The 18,613-nt window shown below is 49.8% G+C and overlaps 1 protein-coding gene across 1 annotated transcript in view; it reads left to right on the top strand.

Annotated features, from left to right (window-relative positions):
• Positions 1 to 18,613, top strand: part of LOC123390183 (serine/threonine-protein phosphatase 2A 55 kDa regulatory subunit B beta isoform-like) — a 69,654-nt gene that overhangs the window by 13,165 nt on the left and 37,876 nt on the right. The window contains exon 2 of the mRNA XM_045073794.1: positions 868 to 1,032. Coding sequence (XP_044929729.1) covers positions 868 to 1,032 — 165 coding nt within the window. The remainder of the gene's footprint in view (positions 1 to 867; positions 1,033 to 18,613) is intronic.

Raw genomic sequence — 18,613 nt, 5'->3', positions numbered from 1 at the left:
ATGCTAAAACAAAGATATATTCCATGGGAGGCTGAAACGGTCCCACCATGCAACTGGGGGCTTTTTTGGGGGGCGCTTAAAACTCCCAGCCAAGCTCTAAAGCAAATCACAGCTTCTGGAAGCTTGAGGTCCCATGTATCTTCGGGGAGTGAAACGGTGTGTAATTCCTCGAGGGCACAAGTTTTTCTCCTGAGAGGAAATCCTGGTGCCACCCCTCCAGCAATGGGACATGGGGCAGGCCCCCCCCTCCACCCCTGACAAATCGGGATCAGGAAGGGATAGGTTATCGCGATGTTCTGAGGCTTAACTGAACTAAAATACATGATCTGCTTTGCACAGCAACGGGCCTACAAAGAGTCAGTGCTCACTAAGTAGTGGTAGCAGCCACTGTTACTCTCACCAGTGTGCTGTGAAAGATCTCACGGATTTCATGGGAGAGGATTCACAGTCTACTGTGGACCTCAGTTGTCAACCCAGGAGTCTGGGGAAAGATGCAAGTAAACTGAATTATTTAGCTTGGTGGGGCTGGCTTCATGACCACTGTTGTTAGAGGAGAAATGGAAGTCTTTGCAGTTCAAGTTCAGCACCTGTTAGCGTGATAGCATGAGCAGATAAGTCTGGTGGTCGATGGGGCATGTTCTCCCTGGGGGAGACCTGAGTTCTAATGATGCCTCCGAGCCCTGGGCATCCCTAGGCCTCTCTGCCAAGACCAGGAAGTCCTGCCCGGGTGCTTGTGTGGTTCCTCTGCGGATTCGCCGCGAGCGGTAAATGCTCACAGGTTACACTAAAATCAGGCGGTACTACTACGCGTCACCCCTGAGGTCCTGCCTGCTTGTCCCGGTTCCATCCTTGACCCGCCTGTGCCAGATATCGTGGACATTAAGCCGGCCAACATGGAGGAGCTCACGGAGGTGATCACAGCGGCCGAGTTCCACCCGCATCACTGCAACAGCTTCGTGTACAGCAGCAGCAAAGGGACGATCCGGCTGTGTGACATGAGGGCATCGGCCTTGTGTGACAGGCACAGCAAATGTGAGTAGTGAGCCTCGCGCCGCGGATGGGGTGCGCCGGGTGGGCGGGCCCCAGACCTGTGGGAGGAGAAGGGGAGAGCCTAGAGGACACGGATCCCCATCCATCCCCACCTGACAGCCTCTGGGGGCCAAGTCCGGGCATTGGCCTGACTCAGGAGTCCGCTCCACATCTGGTGTTTTGGTACGCGTGCCCCTTCGCGTTCAGTTCCACCAACGTTCGCTTAAGGTTGTGGAATCCCCAGGTGAATGGGACACGAGCCCGGTCGCATCGCCTTGTGACCTGATCCAAATTATGTTTTAACATCACTCTGGCTGCTGTGGGGAGAATGAGCTTGAGGAGTCCCCTGAAGGGAGACCGGTTTGGGGATCGCTGCGATAGGCTGGGGTGGGGGCCAGGGGGAGGAGCGTGTCCTGGTTAGGGGCTGGTGGCTTCTGCACAGACCTTCACAGTCAAGAGGGCTCCTGGACAATGTGAGAGGCTGAGAGTAGGCAGGCAATCACGAATGGCTGCTGGGGGTGTGACGAGGTTAATCACAGTCTACTGCATATTTAAAACTTGCTATGAGAGTAGATCTTAAAAGTTCTCTTCACCAGAAAAAGAATTTGCAACTCTCTGCAGTGATGAATGTTAACTAGGCTTATTGGTGATTATTTTGTGATGTATACATACATCAAACCCTTACATCGTATGCCTGAAACTAACACAATGTCATATTTCAAGTGTATCAATTAAAAAAGAAAAAAAGAATAATACCCATGGGAAGGGGTTAGTGCCTTCCTGAAGAGGGTGTGGCTTTGGGAGCCAGAACTCTACTCTAGAGGTCTAGTGGGCACCGGGGAAGAGCTTCAGAGAAAGGGGATGGGTTAAACAAGCAGCCAGACTCAAAGCTCATGGTCGTGCAGGGTTTCAAGGCCCTGTTGGAGAGAAGTAGCTCCAAACTAGTGGGGACTGAGTACTTAGAAACCAAAGGCTCTAAGACCCCTGTGAGCAGGTGAAGTGTACTGGCACCGACAGTAAGTATTGTGGTGGACAGGGTTTGGTCCTGGAACTTTCTAGAAAAGAAAGTGCTCCCAGAGAAGAAGTGCCTGCAGGCAGTGATAATCCATGTCTAGTGTCAGGCTAAGTAACATGAAGCTGCCACGATGCTCAGAAGGGACCAGAGCTCTTTTCGTTCCCCCATCACCTTCTGCTTTTTAGCCTATACCTTTGGCTGTGGAGACCGAGAAAGGAAGACTTTCTCTCCCATTGTCCCAGTTTCCAGATTCATTCCCTGACATGAGTGATAGGATGCCTGAGTCGGTGTATGGCCAGGACAGGGGTGAATATCTGTGTCATTTTCATCATTTTTCCTTGCTCTTTGGGCATGAGAAGTATCGCACAGGGGAGCTGGTGTGTAGACTGTGGTGGTGTGTAGACTGTGGTAGTGTGTAGACTATAGATTCTGAGCCACACAGACCCAGGTCATAGCCAGGCTTCATCCCTTCTGAGCTGCCTGACTTTGTCCATCTGTCCCTAACCTTTCTGAGCCTGAGTTTGCCGTGGGGCCTAGAGGAACGATTAACAGTTGTGTATTCTATGCTTAAAGCAGATTTCAGTTCAGATTATCTACATTCCAAGTGCTCAGTAGCCACATGTGGCACGTGGTTATCATATTATTAACAGTGTAGGACATTGCCATGACGGTGGGAAGTTCTATTGGAGAGCGCCTTTCTAGACGGTTAGCTCTTTGGACCTATTCTATCTTCTTCATAGCTGTCTCCCCAGCACCTAAACCAGGGCCTGGCACATGAGAGATGATTAATAAATACGTGTTCCTGCGGGGGATGGCACTGATCTTTGAGCAGGACTTACTTAACTTACCTAAGCTGGCAAGAGGAAACATAGTCAAGGCAGAGGGATGAGCACGGGCAAAGGTGCTGAGGCATAAAAGATCAGAACGTTTGCTGGACTGCAGGGTGAGTGAGAAGGCTGGTACGTAGGGAAGGACTTGGAGAAGGAAGTGAGTTGGAGCTCAGGAGGGATGCGGGGGCCCGAGCGTATGGCCATCTCGAAGAGCTTGAATGTTTTCTCCAACCCAGTGAACAGCCACTGAAGTAACCAAGGGGGTAATGAGATCAGGATTTCTCCCAGTCAGGGGCTGGCCTCTACAAGGGAGAAAAGAGAGACAAGGAGACAAGTTAGGAGGATACTATCATGTAGACAGGGATTTCTAACGGCAGCACTATTGAGTCTGGGGTACGTAGTTCTTCGGAGAAGGGTGTTGTCCTTTGTATAATGTTTAGCATCTCTGGCCTTCTCCCCATTGGTTGTGAGTGGCCAAAGCAAGTTGGGACAACCAAAATGATCTGCTGATGTCGTGAAATACCGCGGGGTGGGGGTGGGGGGAGAAAATTGCTCCTGGTTGAGAACTACTTATCTAGACTAAAATCCCTTATCAGTCCTTCAGCATGATTTTCTTATATCTGTGATGTGTCTTTTACTATTGAGAACTCCGAGGGGTCCACTGCAAAGCTAAGTCATCTCCTGCATTTGGTGCACATGAAATTTGGCTCATGACCAGAGATGGACCGAGGCAACATTTCAGGCGCAGTTTTAACACTCAAATGAGTGGTGGAGACAGGGGTTGGGCTGTTCCGCGGAGGTGGGACCCTTGTGACAGATGTCACAAGGAAAGCAGAGGCTGAGTAGTCCTTCTGAACACACATAGGATCTGGTTAGGTGGGAAGCGGGGGGCGGTGCGGGGTGGTGCACACAGGATAGGCAAAAGCCTGAAGTTAGGAAGTTACGTGGAACCTTTATATAGAATCAAGTTTGGGGGAACGAATATCCAAAAAAGAGGTAAAAGAGGGGTGATGGTTCATATCAGGTTGGTCCTGGAAGATCAAAGTTAAATGCGTATGACTTCATGTATTCACTCATTCATGCATTTGTTCATTTACGCATTGAGTATGGACCCCACACTCCTGTGGCAGCCAGTGCTTCTTAAGCATTTCCCCCAAGTCGCACAGCTCGCGGGTCAGGCCGTGAGCCTGGCCACAGAGCAGGAAGGGCCTCCAGCAGCAGTCCAACCTCTCCCGCAGGCCCTGGGTGGCCCGGCCCACCTGCACAGACAGAACAGCGGAGGCCAGAGTCCCTGGGGGAGGAGCCGACCACCACAAACCTACTCTGAAGTCTTATTTTTCTATCCTGAAATTTCACAGGAATGGTGCATTTTACTCCCATAGAATGTTGATTTTCAGTTTAATAATTACACTTCTCCCCCACTCCCAGATTTCAAGCAAAATGGATGTTTCCCAAAAATGCAGTGTACAGCCTGTGGCTTTCTGAACTGCCTGGTGCATCCCCGTATCTTCCTCCCCCTCAGATATGGCCGTGCGGCCCAGGTTGAGAAACACAATCCCTAGTATGTGGACAGTGAGTTGAGATCATTTGGCTGGAGAACAGAGTGACAGAATTTATGTTTTATGGAAGATGAACACAGTGGTGGTGGGAAGAAAGGTAGGACAAGTAGAACATTTTGCACTCATCTCAATACAGAGGCAATTCATAACCTACGTAAGGGTGGTGGCTATGGAAATCAGAAGGAAGGAAAGAGGGAAAGGAACCTTTTTAAAAAGATAACCGTGGGGGACATAAACAGTATCAGAGGTTGGCATTCATGGTGCATGGATACTGGTTGTTCATTGTTCTCCCCTTCTAGACACCGCCCCTCTGAGGTTAAGAACTAAATCTGTTTTTACTCACATCACATTGCCAACGCCTGGCGCATAAGTAGGTGCTCAGTAAATACTTACTTAGTAAAGGCATTAATGCTTGAGGGTGATATAAACAGCGTGTGGAATGGGGACCATGGAGAAGCCACACTGGGGCACAGTGAAGAGTTGGGATTCAGTGGGGGACGTGCTCTGTGTGGGGTGACATGAGCTACATGAGCTACCTCGGGGGGCTGACCTCTCTGGTGAGTGAAGGCAGATCCGGCTCCTGGGCTGCTGACCCAGAGTGGATGTGGGACATGGCACGAGGGGCCCAGGGTCCTCACGGCCCAGTGGGGCAGACACGAGCCTGGGCTTAGGAGTCAGACTCAGACATTGAGGAGGTGGGATGAATCCTGAACCCTTAAGTGTGGGAAAAGGACAAGGCCTTAGAAGCTGCCAGAGCTAGAAAGGTTCTGAGCAGAAGCTTTGGAATCAGAACTCCACTCTGACATTCAATTACTAGGTGACCTCGGGCAAGTTATTTAATTCTTCTGAGCCCCGTGTTCCTCATTTGAAAGTAAAAATCATCAAGACAGCCTCCTCGGGCTGGTGGTTCATGAGAAGTAGATGTCATCACGTGTGTGAGATGCTGGCATCTGCCAGGCACGCAAGAGGCAGGAAGGGGCACAGACGACCTGAATCCCCCTGTTCCTGGCCTGCAGCTGGGGCACAGCACGAAAGCCTCAACCCTTTTCCAGCAGATATATGAAGCCCCATTAGTCATCTGTTTAAGTAGTTTTTATTGAGCACCTACTATATACATCAAGTACTTTACGAGATTGGAGACCCAATGTGAGTGAAACCATACCTGGTTTCCTCCCTCTTAGAGCTTCCTGTCTTTGTTAGTGAGAGTTCTGCAGACAAACAGAACCAATAGGAGGTGGATAAGTAGGTAGGTAGGTAGACTAGGTAGGTAGATAGATATCTCGTAGATACATATGTGTGTGTGCATATAAGAGAGAGATTTATTAGAAGTATTTGGCTCATGAAACTAGAGGCTGACATGTCCCAAGATCCACAGTGGTACAGCAGGAGACCCATAGGAAACAGTGGTATATTTCTAGTCCAAGTCCAAGGACCCAAGTCCAAGGACCCAAGACCCAGGAGAGCTGATGGTATGGTTTTAGTTCAAAGGCCAGTAGGCCCGTGACCCAGGAAGAACCAGTGTTTTCAGTTCAGGTGCAAAGCCAGGAATAAAGGAATGCTCCAGCTCAAAGGAGTCAGGCAGAAGAATTCCCTCTTTTTTTTTTATTTATTTATTTTTTTTATTAACATATAACGTATTATTAGTCTTAAGGGTACAGGTCTGTGAATCGTCAGGCTTACACACTTCACAGCACTCACCATAGCACATACCCTCCCCAATGTCCATAACATAACCCAACCATCCCCTCCCCTGCCCCTCTCTCCACGCCCCCTCCCCCCAGCAACCCTCAGTTTGTTTTGTGAGATTAAGAGTCTCTTATGGTTTGTCTCCCTCCTGATCCCATCTTGTTTCATTTTTTCCTTCCCTACCCCTTAAACCCCCCACATCGCCTCTTAAAAAGAATTCGCTCTTCTTTGGGGAGGGCTGTCAGCCTTTTTGTTCTGTTCAGACCTTCAGCTGATTGGATGAGACCCACCCACATTAGGGAGGGTGATCTGCTTTACTCGGTCTTTCAATTTGAACATAGAAGCCATCCAAAACCACTTTCAGGGGCGCCTGGGTGGCTCAGTGGGTTAAACCGGTGCTTTTGGCTCAGGTCATGATCCCAGGGTCCTGGGATCGAGCCCCGCATCGGGCTCTCTGCTCAGCCGGGAGCCTGCTTCCTTCTCTCTCTCTCTGCCTGCCTCTCTGCCTGCTTGTGATCTCTCTCTGTCAAATAAATAAATAAAATCTTTAAAAAAAAAAAAAAAAACCCACTTTCACCTAGAATAATGCTTGACCAAATATCTGGGCACCGCAGGGCTCAGGTTGATACATAAAATTAACCTTCACACGAAGGAAGAAAGACTCGTTCATCAGGGAATAACAAACAGGACATTGCAGCTATTAAAAAGTAGCATGAAAGAGAGAACCGTGGTGCTAGGAGGGAATGAGACAAGGAGCATGCACCCCAGGCAGTAACCGCCGAGCTGTGACCTGACCCCTGAAAAGCCCCCTGCAAAGGAACAGGGAAGAGTTCCCTGGGCCCATGGAATCAGGAGGCCTGTTCAGCCACAGGCTGCTCCCTGCAGCCTGGGTCACCCAGCCCTAGAGAGGCAGAGCCCCGGGATAGTCCCCAGGGGGGCGCGGGAGCTAGCTTGCGGGCTGTGGGCCTGTGCCGCAGCCCTGCCTCGCCACACTCCACCCCGACACCGACAGCCGCAGGGCTCTGAGCTGCCAGCCGCCAGCCTCCTAATCTAATTAAGAAGCGAAGAAAATTCATTTTCCTGACTCGTCCGAAGTGCCGACCTTCTTCAGTGCACACCCCCTTTTGTTCAGCTGCAGGGGCGGCCCCGGCTCCCGCCGGCTGGGAAAACGAGCTCAGTCTGACCTCTCGCCTGACATTTCATATTGATTTTCTCCATCCTCCTCAAACGCCAGCCGACGATGGCTCAGCCAAGGTGTGTGAACGGAATTGAGACAGTTCATCAGAGTTCAAAATGAAAAGCAACGTTGGCTTTTGGAGATGAGCTCTGAGAAGGAGAGTATTTAATAACCGTCGGCGTTTAATCAAAATACCGAGGAGATCCGTGTGATCAGAGCTGCATATATTAATTTCCATATGTCCCTCACTCTGCATACTCAGCAGGGGTTGGAAGGGATGCTTCACTCCCTCATCTCCCTACTTTCCCTTCTGGCGGTAGCGACAAGGGTTGCATTTGCTGTTTGAGATTTTAATGCCTGGAACAATAGGGTGCGGATGGCAGCAGCCCTTGGCTGGGCTGAACCATGCTTTTCCTTCTCAATTCATGACTGTTGGCAGGTGAGTGGAGAAACTGGCCAGATGGGACCAGTGACAACCTAGGAAATGAAAAAGAAATGACATCTGAACTCCTTCCCAGTACACTGCATAAATCTGGTCCCTGCCCACCTCTCCAACGTTAGCTCCCCATAGTCTGGCCATACAGGCCTTCTTCCTGAACTTCTAACACACCTCAGGACCTTTGCACAGGCTATTCCTCTGCCTGGAATGCTCTTCCAGCATGTTCCTTCTTGTCTGGACTGTTCTTATTTTTTTTAGGTCTGGGAAAATCTGACCTCCTCAGGGAAGATTCCCTTTTTACCTCATTTACACCCTATTTATATCTCATTACCCTGTTTTATTTCTTTATTTTTTCATAGCATCCATCTCTAGATGTTTGCTTTTCCTTTTCTGTCCCAACTAGGATGTAATCTCCATGAGGGCAGGGACCGTATCTCACCAATCACTGAATTCTCAATGCTTCATGTAGTGCCGGTCACTATGGGGCTTCACAAAACATCCATGGTAGAAAAGCAGGCAGATGGGAAAGAAGGTGTATTTGCTTACTAGCCTTGCTGCAACATTCCACAAACTGGGTGACTTAAACACCCATCATCTCCAGCTCTGGCACCAGAAGCCCTATGTCAGAGCACTGACAGGGTTCACCTCTGAGTGCTGTGCAGAAAGGGCCTACTGTAGGCCTGGCTTTCTGATGACTGTCTTCTCCCAGTATCCGCACAGCCTCTTTGCTTGGCACGTGTCTGGGTCCAAAACTCCCTTCTTCCAAGGACACCAGTCCTATTGGATTAGGGTCCACCCTAGGGATGTCATTTGAATGTAAATTGCCTGTTTAAAGACCCTCTGCCCAAATACAGTTACGCTCTGACCTATTCGGAGTTAGGGCTTCAACATAAGAATTTGGTCAGTGAGGGACACAACTCAGGGCCTAACAGAAGACCGGAGTATCATCAGGAGCACGGCCCTGGAAGCCGCAGCAGCAGGTGTGGGTCCCAGGCTCATTTGCTGTGATCCAGAAAAGCCGCAGGTAGAAATCCTCAAATGGAAATGGAGAAAAGAGGGGGCGGGGTGTCCCCTGAAGGGCCCTAGAGACTGAACTTGCCAACAACCTGTGAACATGGTTAAAGATGGAGTGAACGGAGGTGATTAGGATCGACGTGAAGGCGGGCTGCAGGCGCAGACCCACCATGAACGCAGCAAGGCGAAGAGAGTAGGTATAGACGGAGACTGACAGGCAGGGGTGAGGTCAGAATCCTGAGACACAGGCACCCTGCCTGTCTTCCACATTCCCCTCAGAGCAGTATTTGCACTTCTCCGATTTGAAGTCTGTGGTAACAGGAGAGCCCAGCGGGGATGCTGAGCTCCAGAATGGAAACCTAGGGTTCCATCCACACACACCCTTTGACAGGACCTGTCTTAGGTACCGGGATGGGTGAGGCCGTGCACAGCCCAGCTGGGTGTTCCTCGTCTTCATCCTTTTAAGCTGCTGTGGTAGACTCCAGACTGGGGCGCTTAAACGCCCCACATGGATGTGTCTCCGTTCTGGAGGCTGCAAGTCCAAGAGCAAGGCCCAGGCAGATTCCATGTCTGGTGGGGACCTGCCTCCTTGTTCATAGACAGCTGTCACCATGCTGTGTCCTCGCGTGGTGGGAGGGGAGAGGGAGCTCTCCGGGGACTCTGTTTTATAAAGGCACTGTTCCCATTCGTGAAGGCTCCACTGGGGACCTAATCACCTCCCCAAAGCCCCACTTACAAATCCCATCGCACTGGGGATGAGGATTCAACACGTGAATTCGGCAGCGAGGACACACATTCAGTCCACAGCGTTCCTGTGAGCTCCGGGCTTTCTTCCCTTCTTCCAGACTAAACTGAGCGCATGAGCTCAGACGGTGTCGGCGTCGGGGAGGGAAGTCAGTCTGGTGTCCACTGTGGCTCAACTGGGTGACCCAGAACAAGTTTCTTAATCTCTTCTGTGCCTCAGTTTCCTCGTCTATAAAACAGGACCATCTATAAAAAAGGTATGTGGGAATGCATACCTTCTGGGTAGACCTTGTGGGGCTGCCAGGAGAGAGCCTTGTGAAGCCTTAGAACAATGGCCAGCCTGTGTGAGCCCGTGTCAGATAGGGTTGGGATGCTGGAGCTGTCCTGCTTCCCTTCCACATGTGTCTTTTAAGAGTGAGAACAGGAGCAGCGGCAGCAACGGCCATCAATGGAGTCATGTCTGGGACCACTACCTCAGCTAACTTCTAGAACATGTTACGACGCCCGGGAAGTAAGCCAAGGTGCGAGCTCATTCAGACCTCCTGACGGCCTTGTGAGGGGCATACCATCACAAGTCACATTTTACAGATGACGCAGAGGGGAGATGATACTCATGGCCACCAAATATTCCTCTTGTGGCAGAACACGAAACGCTCCCCAGTGACAGAGCTGGAGTGTGACCCAGACCTGTACCCTGTAACCAGGACACCAGAAATCACTTACCCAGCTATGATTTATTCAACACCTAGTCACGCCTGTCTTGACAGAGCTCACATGCCAATTGGGGCGAGGGGGGGCATGCCAGTGTACGAATGAATGTATTCATGTCACCCAGTGACAAAAGCTGCAGAAATAAACAGGGTTAAGGAGTTGCTGGGTGGAGGTATTTGCCTACGGTGGTGGGGAAAGCCTTAGAACTGAGACTTGAATTGTCAAAAGCAGACAGAGATAACATTGAAGCATGAAGGCCCTCACATGGGAAAAACCTTGTGCGTTGGAATAATAGAAGAAAGACCAGAGTATGGGGGGCTGGTGGTCGGAGCCTCGGAGCAGAGGAGGAGGAGGCGGAAAAGGCAACTGGGGACCAGAGGAGGTCATCTGGTAGACCAGGCAAAGCGCCTGGATTCTGTTTAGAGTGAGGTGGAAGCCAGTAGATGGTTCTGAGCAGAGAAGTGGCCAGTACTCTGCGTATAGCCATAAAAGAGATCTCAAAGCGGGAGGCAAGACTGGGAGCAGAGAGACTGGTGAGCAGGCTCTTCCCTCAGCCGGGACAAGAAATGATAGGGACTCTGACCAGGGCGGGGGCACACAAGGGGTGGGAAGTGCACAGAGGCAGAATCTCCTGAGGAGGCAGAGCTCCGCGGAACCACTGAGAGGCCGGCGGTGGAGAGGTCTAGAAACGGAGGAATCTCAGATAACTCATGGGTTTTGGTCTGGAGCGACAGAGGGCATAGTGGGGACATACAGTCGGATGAGGAGACTGAGGCAGGAGCAGGTTGATGTGGAATGACCAGGCATTGTGTCTGGGTGGCACCAGATTGAGGTGTCTCTGCCCACCCCCATCCCCCTCCCCCCCCCTTGTCAGGAAGTCTGCAACACGTGGACACCTGAGTGTGGACGTCAGGTGGGAGGTGCAGGCTGAAGAGAGAATTTAGGAGTCGTGAGCTGCTGGGATATAGAAAAGCATAGGAGGGGGTGAAGTGGCTTAGGGGAGAGGGTGTCAGTGGAGAGGAGCGGACAGTCCTGGACAGAGGCCTAGGGCTCAGCAAAATTCACCTAAGGGTCAGGGAAGAGTGGGTGGTTTTGACAGGAGGCTGAGTAGGAGCCTCCAGGGAGTTAAGAGGAAAACTCGAGCTGGGGAAGAGACAGGTAGGGAACAGTGGGGTGTAAGCCAAGAGAGGAGAGAAGGTCAGGGTGAGGGGCCGGGCGGCTGTGGGCAACAGTGATGGGAGGCCCAGAACCCCCTTCCCTTCCCGGCCATACCGGTGAGTCTGCTGCATAAAGTCAAGATGGGACCTCTGACACTCCCTCATCCAGAGGAAACCAAGGCAGGCTTCCTGGCTAGGGACAGTCAGCACCAACCCTGCAGGGCACTTCCGTCTGCGGTCAGGGGGCTGGTGTGAAGGTGATCTGACTTTTTCATGTTATGGGGGAAAGATAGGAGCTCTAGAGGCCATCAAGTCTGAGTTGTTCTAGTGAACAGTGTAGTCATTAGAAGAACAGCCTGATTCTGTTGTAGATGGAATACAGTTTGATACCCAACCTAAAAATCCAGATCTGAAATTCCATTTTTCTCCAGAAGTGTGTATAGTAGAGGGGATGGCTCTCCTGTATTTGGTTTAAGCCTCATGACAACCCGTGAAGACTGGTTCTGGTAACTGCTATTTCCAGATGAGGCACAGAGAGGTGAGGACATGCGCCCCAAATCACAAGGAAGAAACCAACAGTTGAACCCAGGTCTGTCTTCTTCCAAGAGAAGAATCGATTCTTTTCCTGGCTCTTTGGCAGGTAGCGAAGGAGCTCGACCTTTTGCTAACATCCAGAAGGATTATTTCACAGGGCTCCATTTCATATAATCCCCATCAGCTGGATCCCCCAGCCCAGTAATTTCCAACTGCAGGACTAACTCTGCCCTTGCAGAGAACATGAAATCCACTGTCTCATTCTTCACCCTCATCTACAAACAACTGCCAAGTCCCACCTCTCTAGACCACTAGATCCCTTAATAAAGCTATGGTTCATTCCCCCGGTCTCTGATGGAATGTGCCCGAAGACATCAGTGACAATGCAGCCGCAATGAATCTTAAAACCTCTGAGGTTTGACACAGCTTCCAAAAGGGGTTCACTATTGATCAGGGACATAATTAACTGTTTATTTTAGGGGCGGTGAGGTGAAAAAAACAAGGCCCTTTATTAAAATGCTTTTGCCTGATGACAGGATTACAAACACACAGACACCACTCCCTCCTGGAGAAAAGCCAGAGACTTGCTGTAAGGAGTAGAATTCACTAAAACCAACCCTCCCCTCACCCCAATCCAGTGTCTACCCCATGCAAGCTTAGCAGCCATTAACAGAAGAGCAGCCAAGATCCAAGCCACAGAGTAAAAATAGAATTCCTTCCCCCTTTCCCCAACCTCATTTCCATTTTTGATTAATTTAGCCAGTTCTGTCAATTAGTCATCCTGGAGACTCCAGTTGAGTGCATTTTCCTAAGAACTAGAAGGCTTATTAATTTTGGAGGCAAGTATCATTCATTAGCGGTTGACACCTTCCCAGGCCTGCTCTCTCCCTCACTAGGGGCCTTAGGTGGGAAGGCCGCGTAGCCACAACTGGCTCAGGCATGTGGCTGCAGCCCCAGAGACAAGAGATGGGAAAGGCTGGCCATGACGTTGTAAGTACACCTGGCTGCTTTGGGCGTGGGACATCTCAAAGCCAACTTGTCTGTCATCCTCATCTATGACAAGCCTTCCCTGGCAAAGCGGTCACAGGCACTGGGTAAGCATCCTGACTTTGAGATTCAAGAGAACCTTGGTTAAGGGATACCTGGAAGAAATGTCTCCCCAAGAGAGGCATTGGCCTGGGCAGGATAGGTCTTAGAGGAGCCTGTCTGTTCCTACCACAGGTGACATCAGAAAGTTCACCTCTTCTTCTGTGTATCAGTTTCCTCTGGGTGCTATAACAATATATCACCTAATTTTTCTGTAGGTCAAAAGTCTGACATGGCTCCCATGGGCTAAAACCAAGCTGTTGGCAGGGCTGTGTTCTTCTGGAGTCTCTAAAGGAGAGTCCTCGTCTTTGTTTTTTGAACTTCTAAGAGGCTACGCCCATTCCTTGGCTTCTGGTCCCTTTATCTGAAAGCCCGTGACAGTGGGACGAGTCCTTTAGCATAACACATCTCTGACTTGTCTCTTCTGCCTTCCTCTTCACTTGTAACGTCTTCTATGAGTGTACCGCACCTGCCCAGGTAATCCAGACTAATCTTAGTTTAAGGTCAGCTGATGAGCAACCTTAATTTCATTTACAATCTTAATTCCCCCTTGTAATGAAAAGTAAAATAAAGTGAATTCTGGGGATGAGCACGTGGACGTCCTTCAGGAGTCAACCCTGCCTACCGTCGTCGTCATGTTTCACCAAGTAGGACTCAGTGCCCTCCATCTGACCACCTGATACTATCGGTCGAAATTCTGCTTCCATTGCCACCTGCCCCACTGAATGGTTGAAGCTCTTTATTTGCCCTGTGGCACTTAGCCTAGTGAAGGTGTTAAGCAAATGCACGTCGAACAGCTCTAGTCAGGCAGTATGATCAATTTGCACGTGGGGTTTCTTTTTATATAAATGAAAAGGCTCACATTTTATATAAATGAGAAGGTGGCTGACCTCATCTGTGTTCACCCATTTCTAGCTTTGGGAATGCACTGGCATTCGTAGGCAGGCAAAATAAAGGGCAGAGGAGTCTCTGAAATGAGGGTGATCAACCAGCTTGTCATTCATTTGACAAATATTGATTGCGGCTACTTTGTGCCAGGCTCTGTGTCTAGGCACCAGGAGAATACCTCCTGCCCCCATGGAACCCTGTCCCTGTGGATGGGTAGATGGAGAACATACACACAGGCCAATAAGCTAAGGTGAGATCTTGTAAGAAGTGTTCCTGGAGAAGCAGTGGCAGCAAATGCAGAGGCTGTGATTCCGGACTGTGCTTGCCAGGGCGAGAGGCAAAGGAAGGCCGGTTTGTCTGTCTGTAGTGTGGTGAGGGGAGCAGCAAGAAGGGAAGTGGGGGGAGCAGGCTGGTAGCTCAGGTCACAGAGGACTCTGCTGGCAACTGATGAGTGGTCACTAGGGGATCACTAGGATTCAGGGGTCACCCCACATAACCTGCAGGCCTCATCCCCAGGGTATGCCATGCTAAGGGCTTAAGAGTCGGGCAACTTGGTTGCCCTGTTGGCAAGGTAAGGCGTTTGGCTTTTATTTTAAGTGGAAAGAGGAAACCTAGGAAGGCTTGTGCAAAGGATTGCCATGCATACTTAGGGCGCCTGGGTGGCTCAGTTGGTTAGGCATCTGCCCTCAGCTTAGGTCATGCTCTCAGAGTCCTGGGACCGAGCCCTACATCAGGCTTCCTGCTCAGTAAGGAATCTGCTTATCCCTCTGCCTCTCCCTCATGCTCACTCACTCTCTCTTTCTCTCTCTCTGTGTCAAATAAGTAGATAAAATCTTAAAAAAAAAAAAAAAAGTACCATGTGTAGACTTGTAAATATATCACTCAGGATATGGAAAGAATGAAGTGTGAGAAAGAAAAGTGGATGCTAGGAGAAGAGTTAGAAAGTCATCAAATGGTCCAGGCAAGAGAGAACAGCGGCTTAGATCTAAACTGGCCTCATGTGGGCTGTGCTTTGAGTGGAAAGTGAACTTGACTTGTTTGAAATCTAGACATGGAAGGCGAGGTAAAGGGAAGGATCCAGGGTGATGCCCAGCATTTTGGCCTAAGAAGATGCCCAGACGGAGGGCAGTGAATGAGCGGGCATAGACTAGTGGAAAGACCGTTTGGGAAGGAAGTTCACAAATTCTGTGGACATAAGATTCATATTTAAAAAGGCATAAACAATTATATCAATACCTTCTGTGGTTTAGCATTTTACCACTTACAGAGCCCCTTCATTTGTTTTCTTACTGATCTTCACAAAACCCTGTGAGTTCAGAGTAGTTCCTCCTTTTTGCAGCTTGAGGAAATGAACACCCAGAAACATTAAATCTAACACACCTACGAAAGATGGTGGGTTTATCGTGCGTTTATTTCTTCCTCTGATGAATACGGCCACCTTCTGTACTTGCCCAGCACTGGAGGATAGAGAAGGGAATGGGGAATCTCTCACGTGTGTAATTGACCCATGTTTAAGTATATCAGCTAATTCGAGCCCCCTGTGCTGTTCACATAATTCCATTCTGACAGCTCAGTAGGTGGCATCCGTAACTGAGTTGTGAGATCTGCTGTCCACTCACGCAGCTCCCAGCCCCATCAGCACAGGTCCCTTTATCTGCTGAATTACGCCGAGCACCTGCCGGCCTCCCGTTGTCCTCAAGCACAGCCCAGAGGCAGCACAGGGCAGAGGAAAGCTCACCCCCACCAAGCTTCTTATCATGATACTTGCTTCTATCTTCTCTCACGTCTTTAACCTGAACATAAAGATTTGAATAGGATTTATCTAATGGGTGGTCATCTTCAATCCTGGGGTCGACTCATTCATCCTGAAATTTTTGGTATCATTTCAAAATCCCCAAAATGTCATGAAATTGTCATTGGAGAGTTGACATAAGGGAAGACAGGGTCACCCAGCTTGGGAGAAAAAGATGGTGAGATCAAACAAAGCAAGGAACCAACCAGTGAATAAATAGGAGTCGGGTGTTGTGTTCAACACAGAGGGATAAGCAGCCGTGGAAGAAGTGGCCCCTGGTTTAGTGGACTTACCTCTATTGCACAGGAAGATATGAAACTATGGATGTGTCTTTTTTTTTTTTTTTAAGATTTTATTTACTTATTTGACAGAGATCACAAGTAGGCAGAGAGGCAGGCAGGGCGGGGGTGGGGGAAGCAGGCTCCCTGCTGAGCAGAGAGCCCGATGTGGGGCTCAATCCCAGGACCCTGGGATCATGACCAGAGCCGAAGGCAGAGGCTTTAACCCACTGAGCTACCCAGGCGCCCCAGCTATGGATGTTTCTAACATAAACTTCGTTTTAATTTGAATGTGAACTTCAGATTCCCAGTGTCTGAGAGTGAAACCACTGACTACGTAGTACTTATGCTGACTATCATGTTACATGTTAAAACGAACTGCGATGCCAGATAGCCTCCCTGTATCCTGGGAATTCCTCAAAGTTCCAAATCACGGCATTTTTTCAGTCCCTGTTTGCTGGGATTCTTCTGTGTTTGTGCCAATCTAGAGCCACAGAAATACAGATGTGTGTTAACACAGCACACGGCTGCTCACACCCAGGGAGGTCAGGAAGGAGCAGAAGCATTCCAGCACCCCTGAACAGCACCCAATATATCCCGCATGCTAACTCACGAATGAATGATTGGAGACTTGTTCATAAAAGAACGAACATCAGATCAAATGTAGCATGCATCTGACAATACACTAGGGCTGTGGTTCTGAAGCCAAGGATGAAAATGAAGATGTAGGGTGTTCTCTTGTCCCGCTGCCTAGGAAAAGCAAATGAGCCGACCCTCGGAATTTTCTCAGTTGTAAGCTTTCCTCCTAGAAGTCTTCCTGAAATATTTGTGGTCTGTGTACATGTCTAAAATACAAAATCATATATTACTTAATACTGAGGTCTAGATAACCTCCTTTAAGAGTCATATTGTAATGTTTTATGATGTTCTGACTTTTGTGTCCTGATGAGAACATGAGAGCTCCGCTCTTGAAGTTCAGGATGGGAAGGCACTGGTTCTGAATCCGGTGTCCAGAAGGAGATCAGTGGGGGGGGAGGGCAGTGGGAGGGAGAAGAAGGGACAGGGAGTGCGAGAAGAAGCATTGGAACAGAGCGGCCACCTGATAGCTTTCTGATTTGGAGTTCCTAGCTCTGTTGAGGTTTATGAAGGTAAATCCTAAAGGCCAGTTAGAGGTATCAGTCAGACTTGTGGTTTGGAAACCAGGTTTAAATGAGGCTAGAAAGAGGATACACACTCCGTGGTCAATAGCACTGGTTCTAGGGTCAGACAAACCCGGTGTGGGCCTAACTTCTTGCACGTAAGCTCTGTAAGCCTCAGTGTCTCCCTCCACGCCACGGGGACAAGACTGGAGTCTGCATTATTAGATTGTTAGGAGGATTCAGTGAGATAAAGCCTGGCCCACGGAAAGCACTCAGTATTTATTAATATTTTATTCTTTCCCCGACCATACATGAACTCAGAGTTAGAGATGAGAAAATGAGGGCTCAAGAAAGCAAGTAACTTCGGCAAAGTCAAAGATCTAGTCATAGGCGGAAACCAGATTCAGACCCAGGCCTAAAGCCTGTGGCTGACGCTGTTGAGAAAGAATACCCAGAGATACTGCCCATCATGGCCTCACCAGGCTGGGTAAGCCCGGTCCTGGGAGAGCAGAGGAGGGCTCAGGCCTTCCTCTGGTGGAGTCTGGCTTTCCAGACATCAACCCACCACGGCTCTGGTGTTTCCTGAGCCCCCGCTGAGCAGGCACCGGGAGCAAGCCACAGAGAAGTGTGTGAGCGTCATCTTCAGCCAGGTTCCCTATGAGAACGGGATGCAGACTGTCCCTCCTGTCCTCCCCTTGAACAAGTCATTAAGCCAGAGTGCTTGCTGAGGGACACAGCCTTTATTTTCTGCAGGGATGGCCGAATGCGTTCTGTCTCCGTGGTCCTGGAGGCTCTTTGGAGAGTAAGGGGAGCCCATGTGGGGATGGTGTGTGTAGAGCCAGTGAGGAACAAGAGAGGGCATAGCCAGCTGGTAATAAGGGGCTCAGTTAGTCTGGTGACTGCCCTCCACTTTGCCCCTGCAGCTCTGTGTTACTGTAAAGAGATAGCTCCGTCCTGATTAATCCCGTGATTGGTGAGAGCACAGAGCTAATGACGCCCAGATCAACGTTTAATATTTCAGCCACTCATTGCTTGTACTGGAACCCTGCCTTTTGGCGCCTGCCATTTCCGGGGTAAAGGGCTCACCCTTCCTGGTCATGGGACTAGAGGACAAACAATGTAGAATGGGGCACAGTAGTGGCCCTGAGAGCTGCAGCTGGGTTCACATTCCTGCTCTGCCCCCTCCTGGCCCGTCCTAGGAGCAGGTGACTCTTGGAGCCTCATTTCTTCATTTGTAAAACGGAAATGTTGAGAGTATCACATGCATAAAGTGCTTAGCACAGTGCCTGACAGGTGCGAGACTTTTTCTCCATGCATTCCAACATGGTAGCTAATACCATAGCACGCATGGGAGCTCCAGGAACATTCAAGACACGAGTCTGACTGTCTGTGGATTAGGAACAATGTTTTCCCGTAGAAAGCAGTGCCAGGAACACAGGCATTGCCACAGGGCCATGAGAACACAATGAAGCGATAACCAGCTGACACCACGTCCCTCTCCTCCCCACACCTGGCCCATGTCCAGATGGACCCCC

The sequence above is a fragment of the Mustela putorius genome, unplaced genomic scaffold, assembly GCF_011764305.1.
Source record: "Mustela putorius furo isolate JIRA1106 unplaced genomic scaffold, ASM1176430v1.1 tig00537260_pilon_pilon_pilon, whole genome shotgun sequence".
In the NCBI taxonomy this organism is placed as follows: Eukaryota; Metazoa; Chordata; class Mammalia; order Carnivora; family Mustelidae; genus Mustela; species Mustela putorius.
Note: the sequence above shows the minus strand (reverse complement) of the source record. Positions and strands in the feature narration are given on the sequence as shown.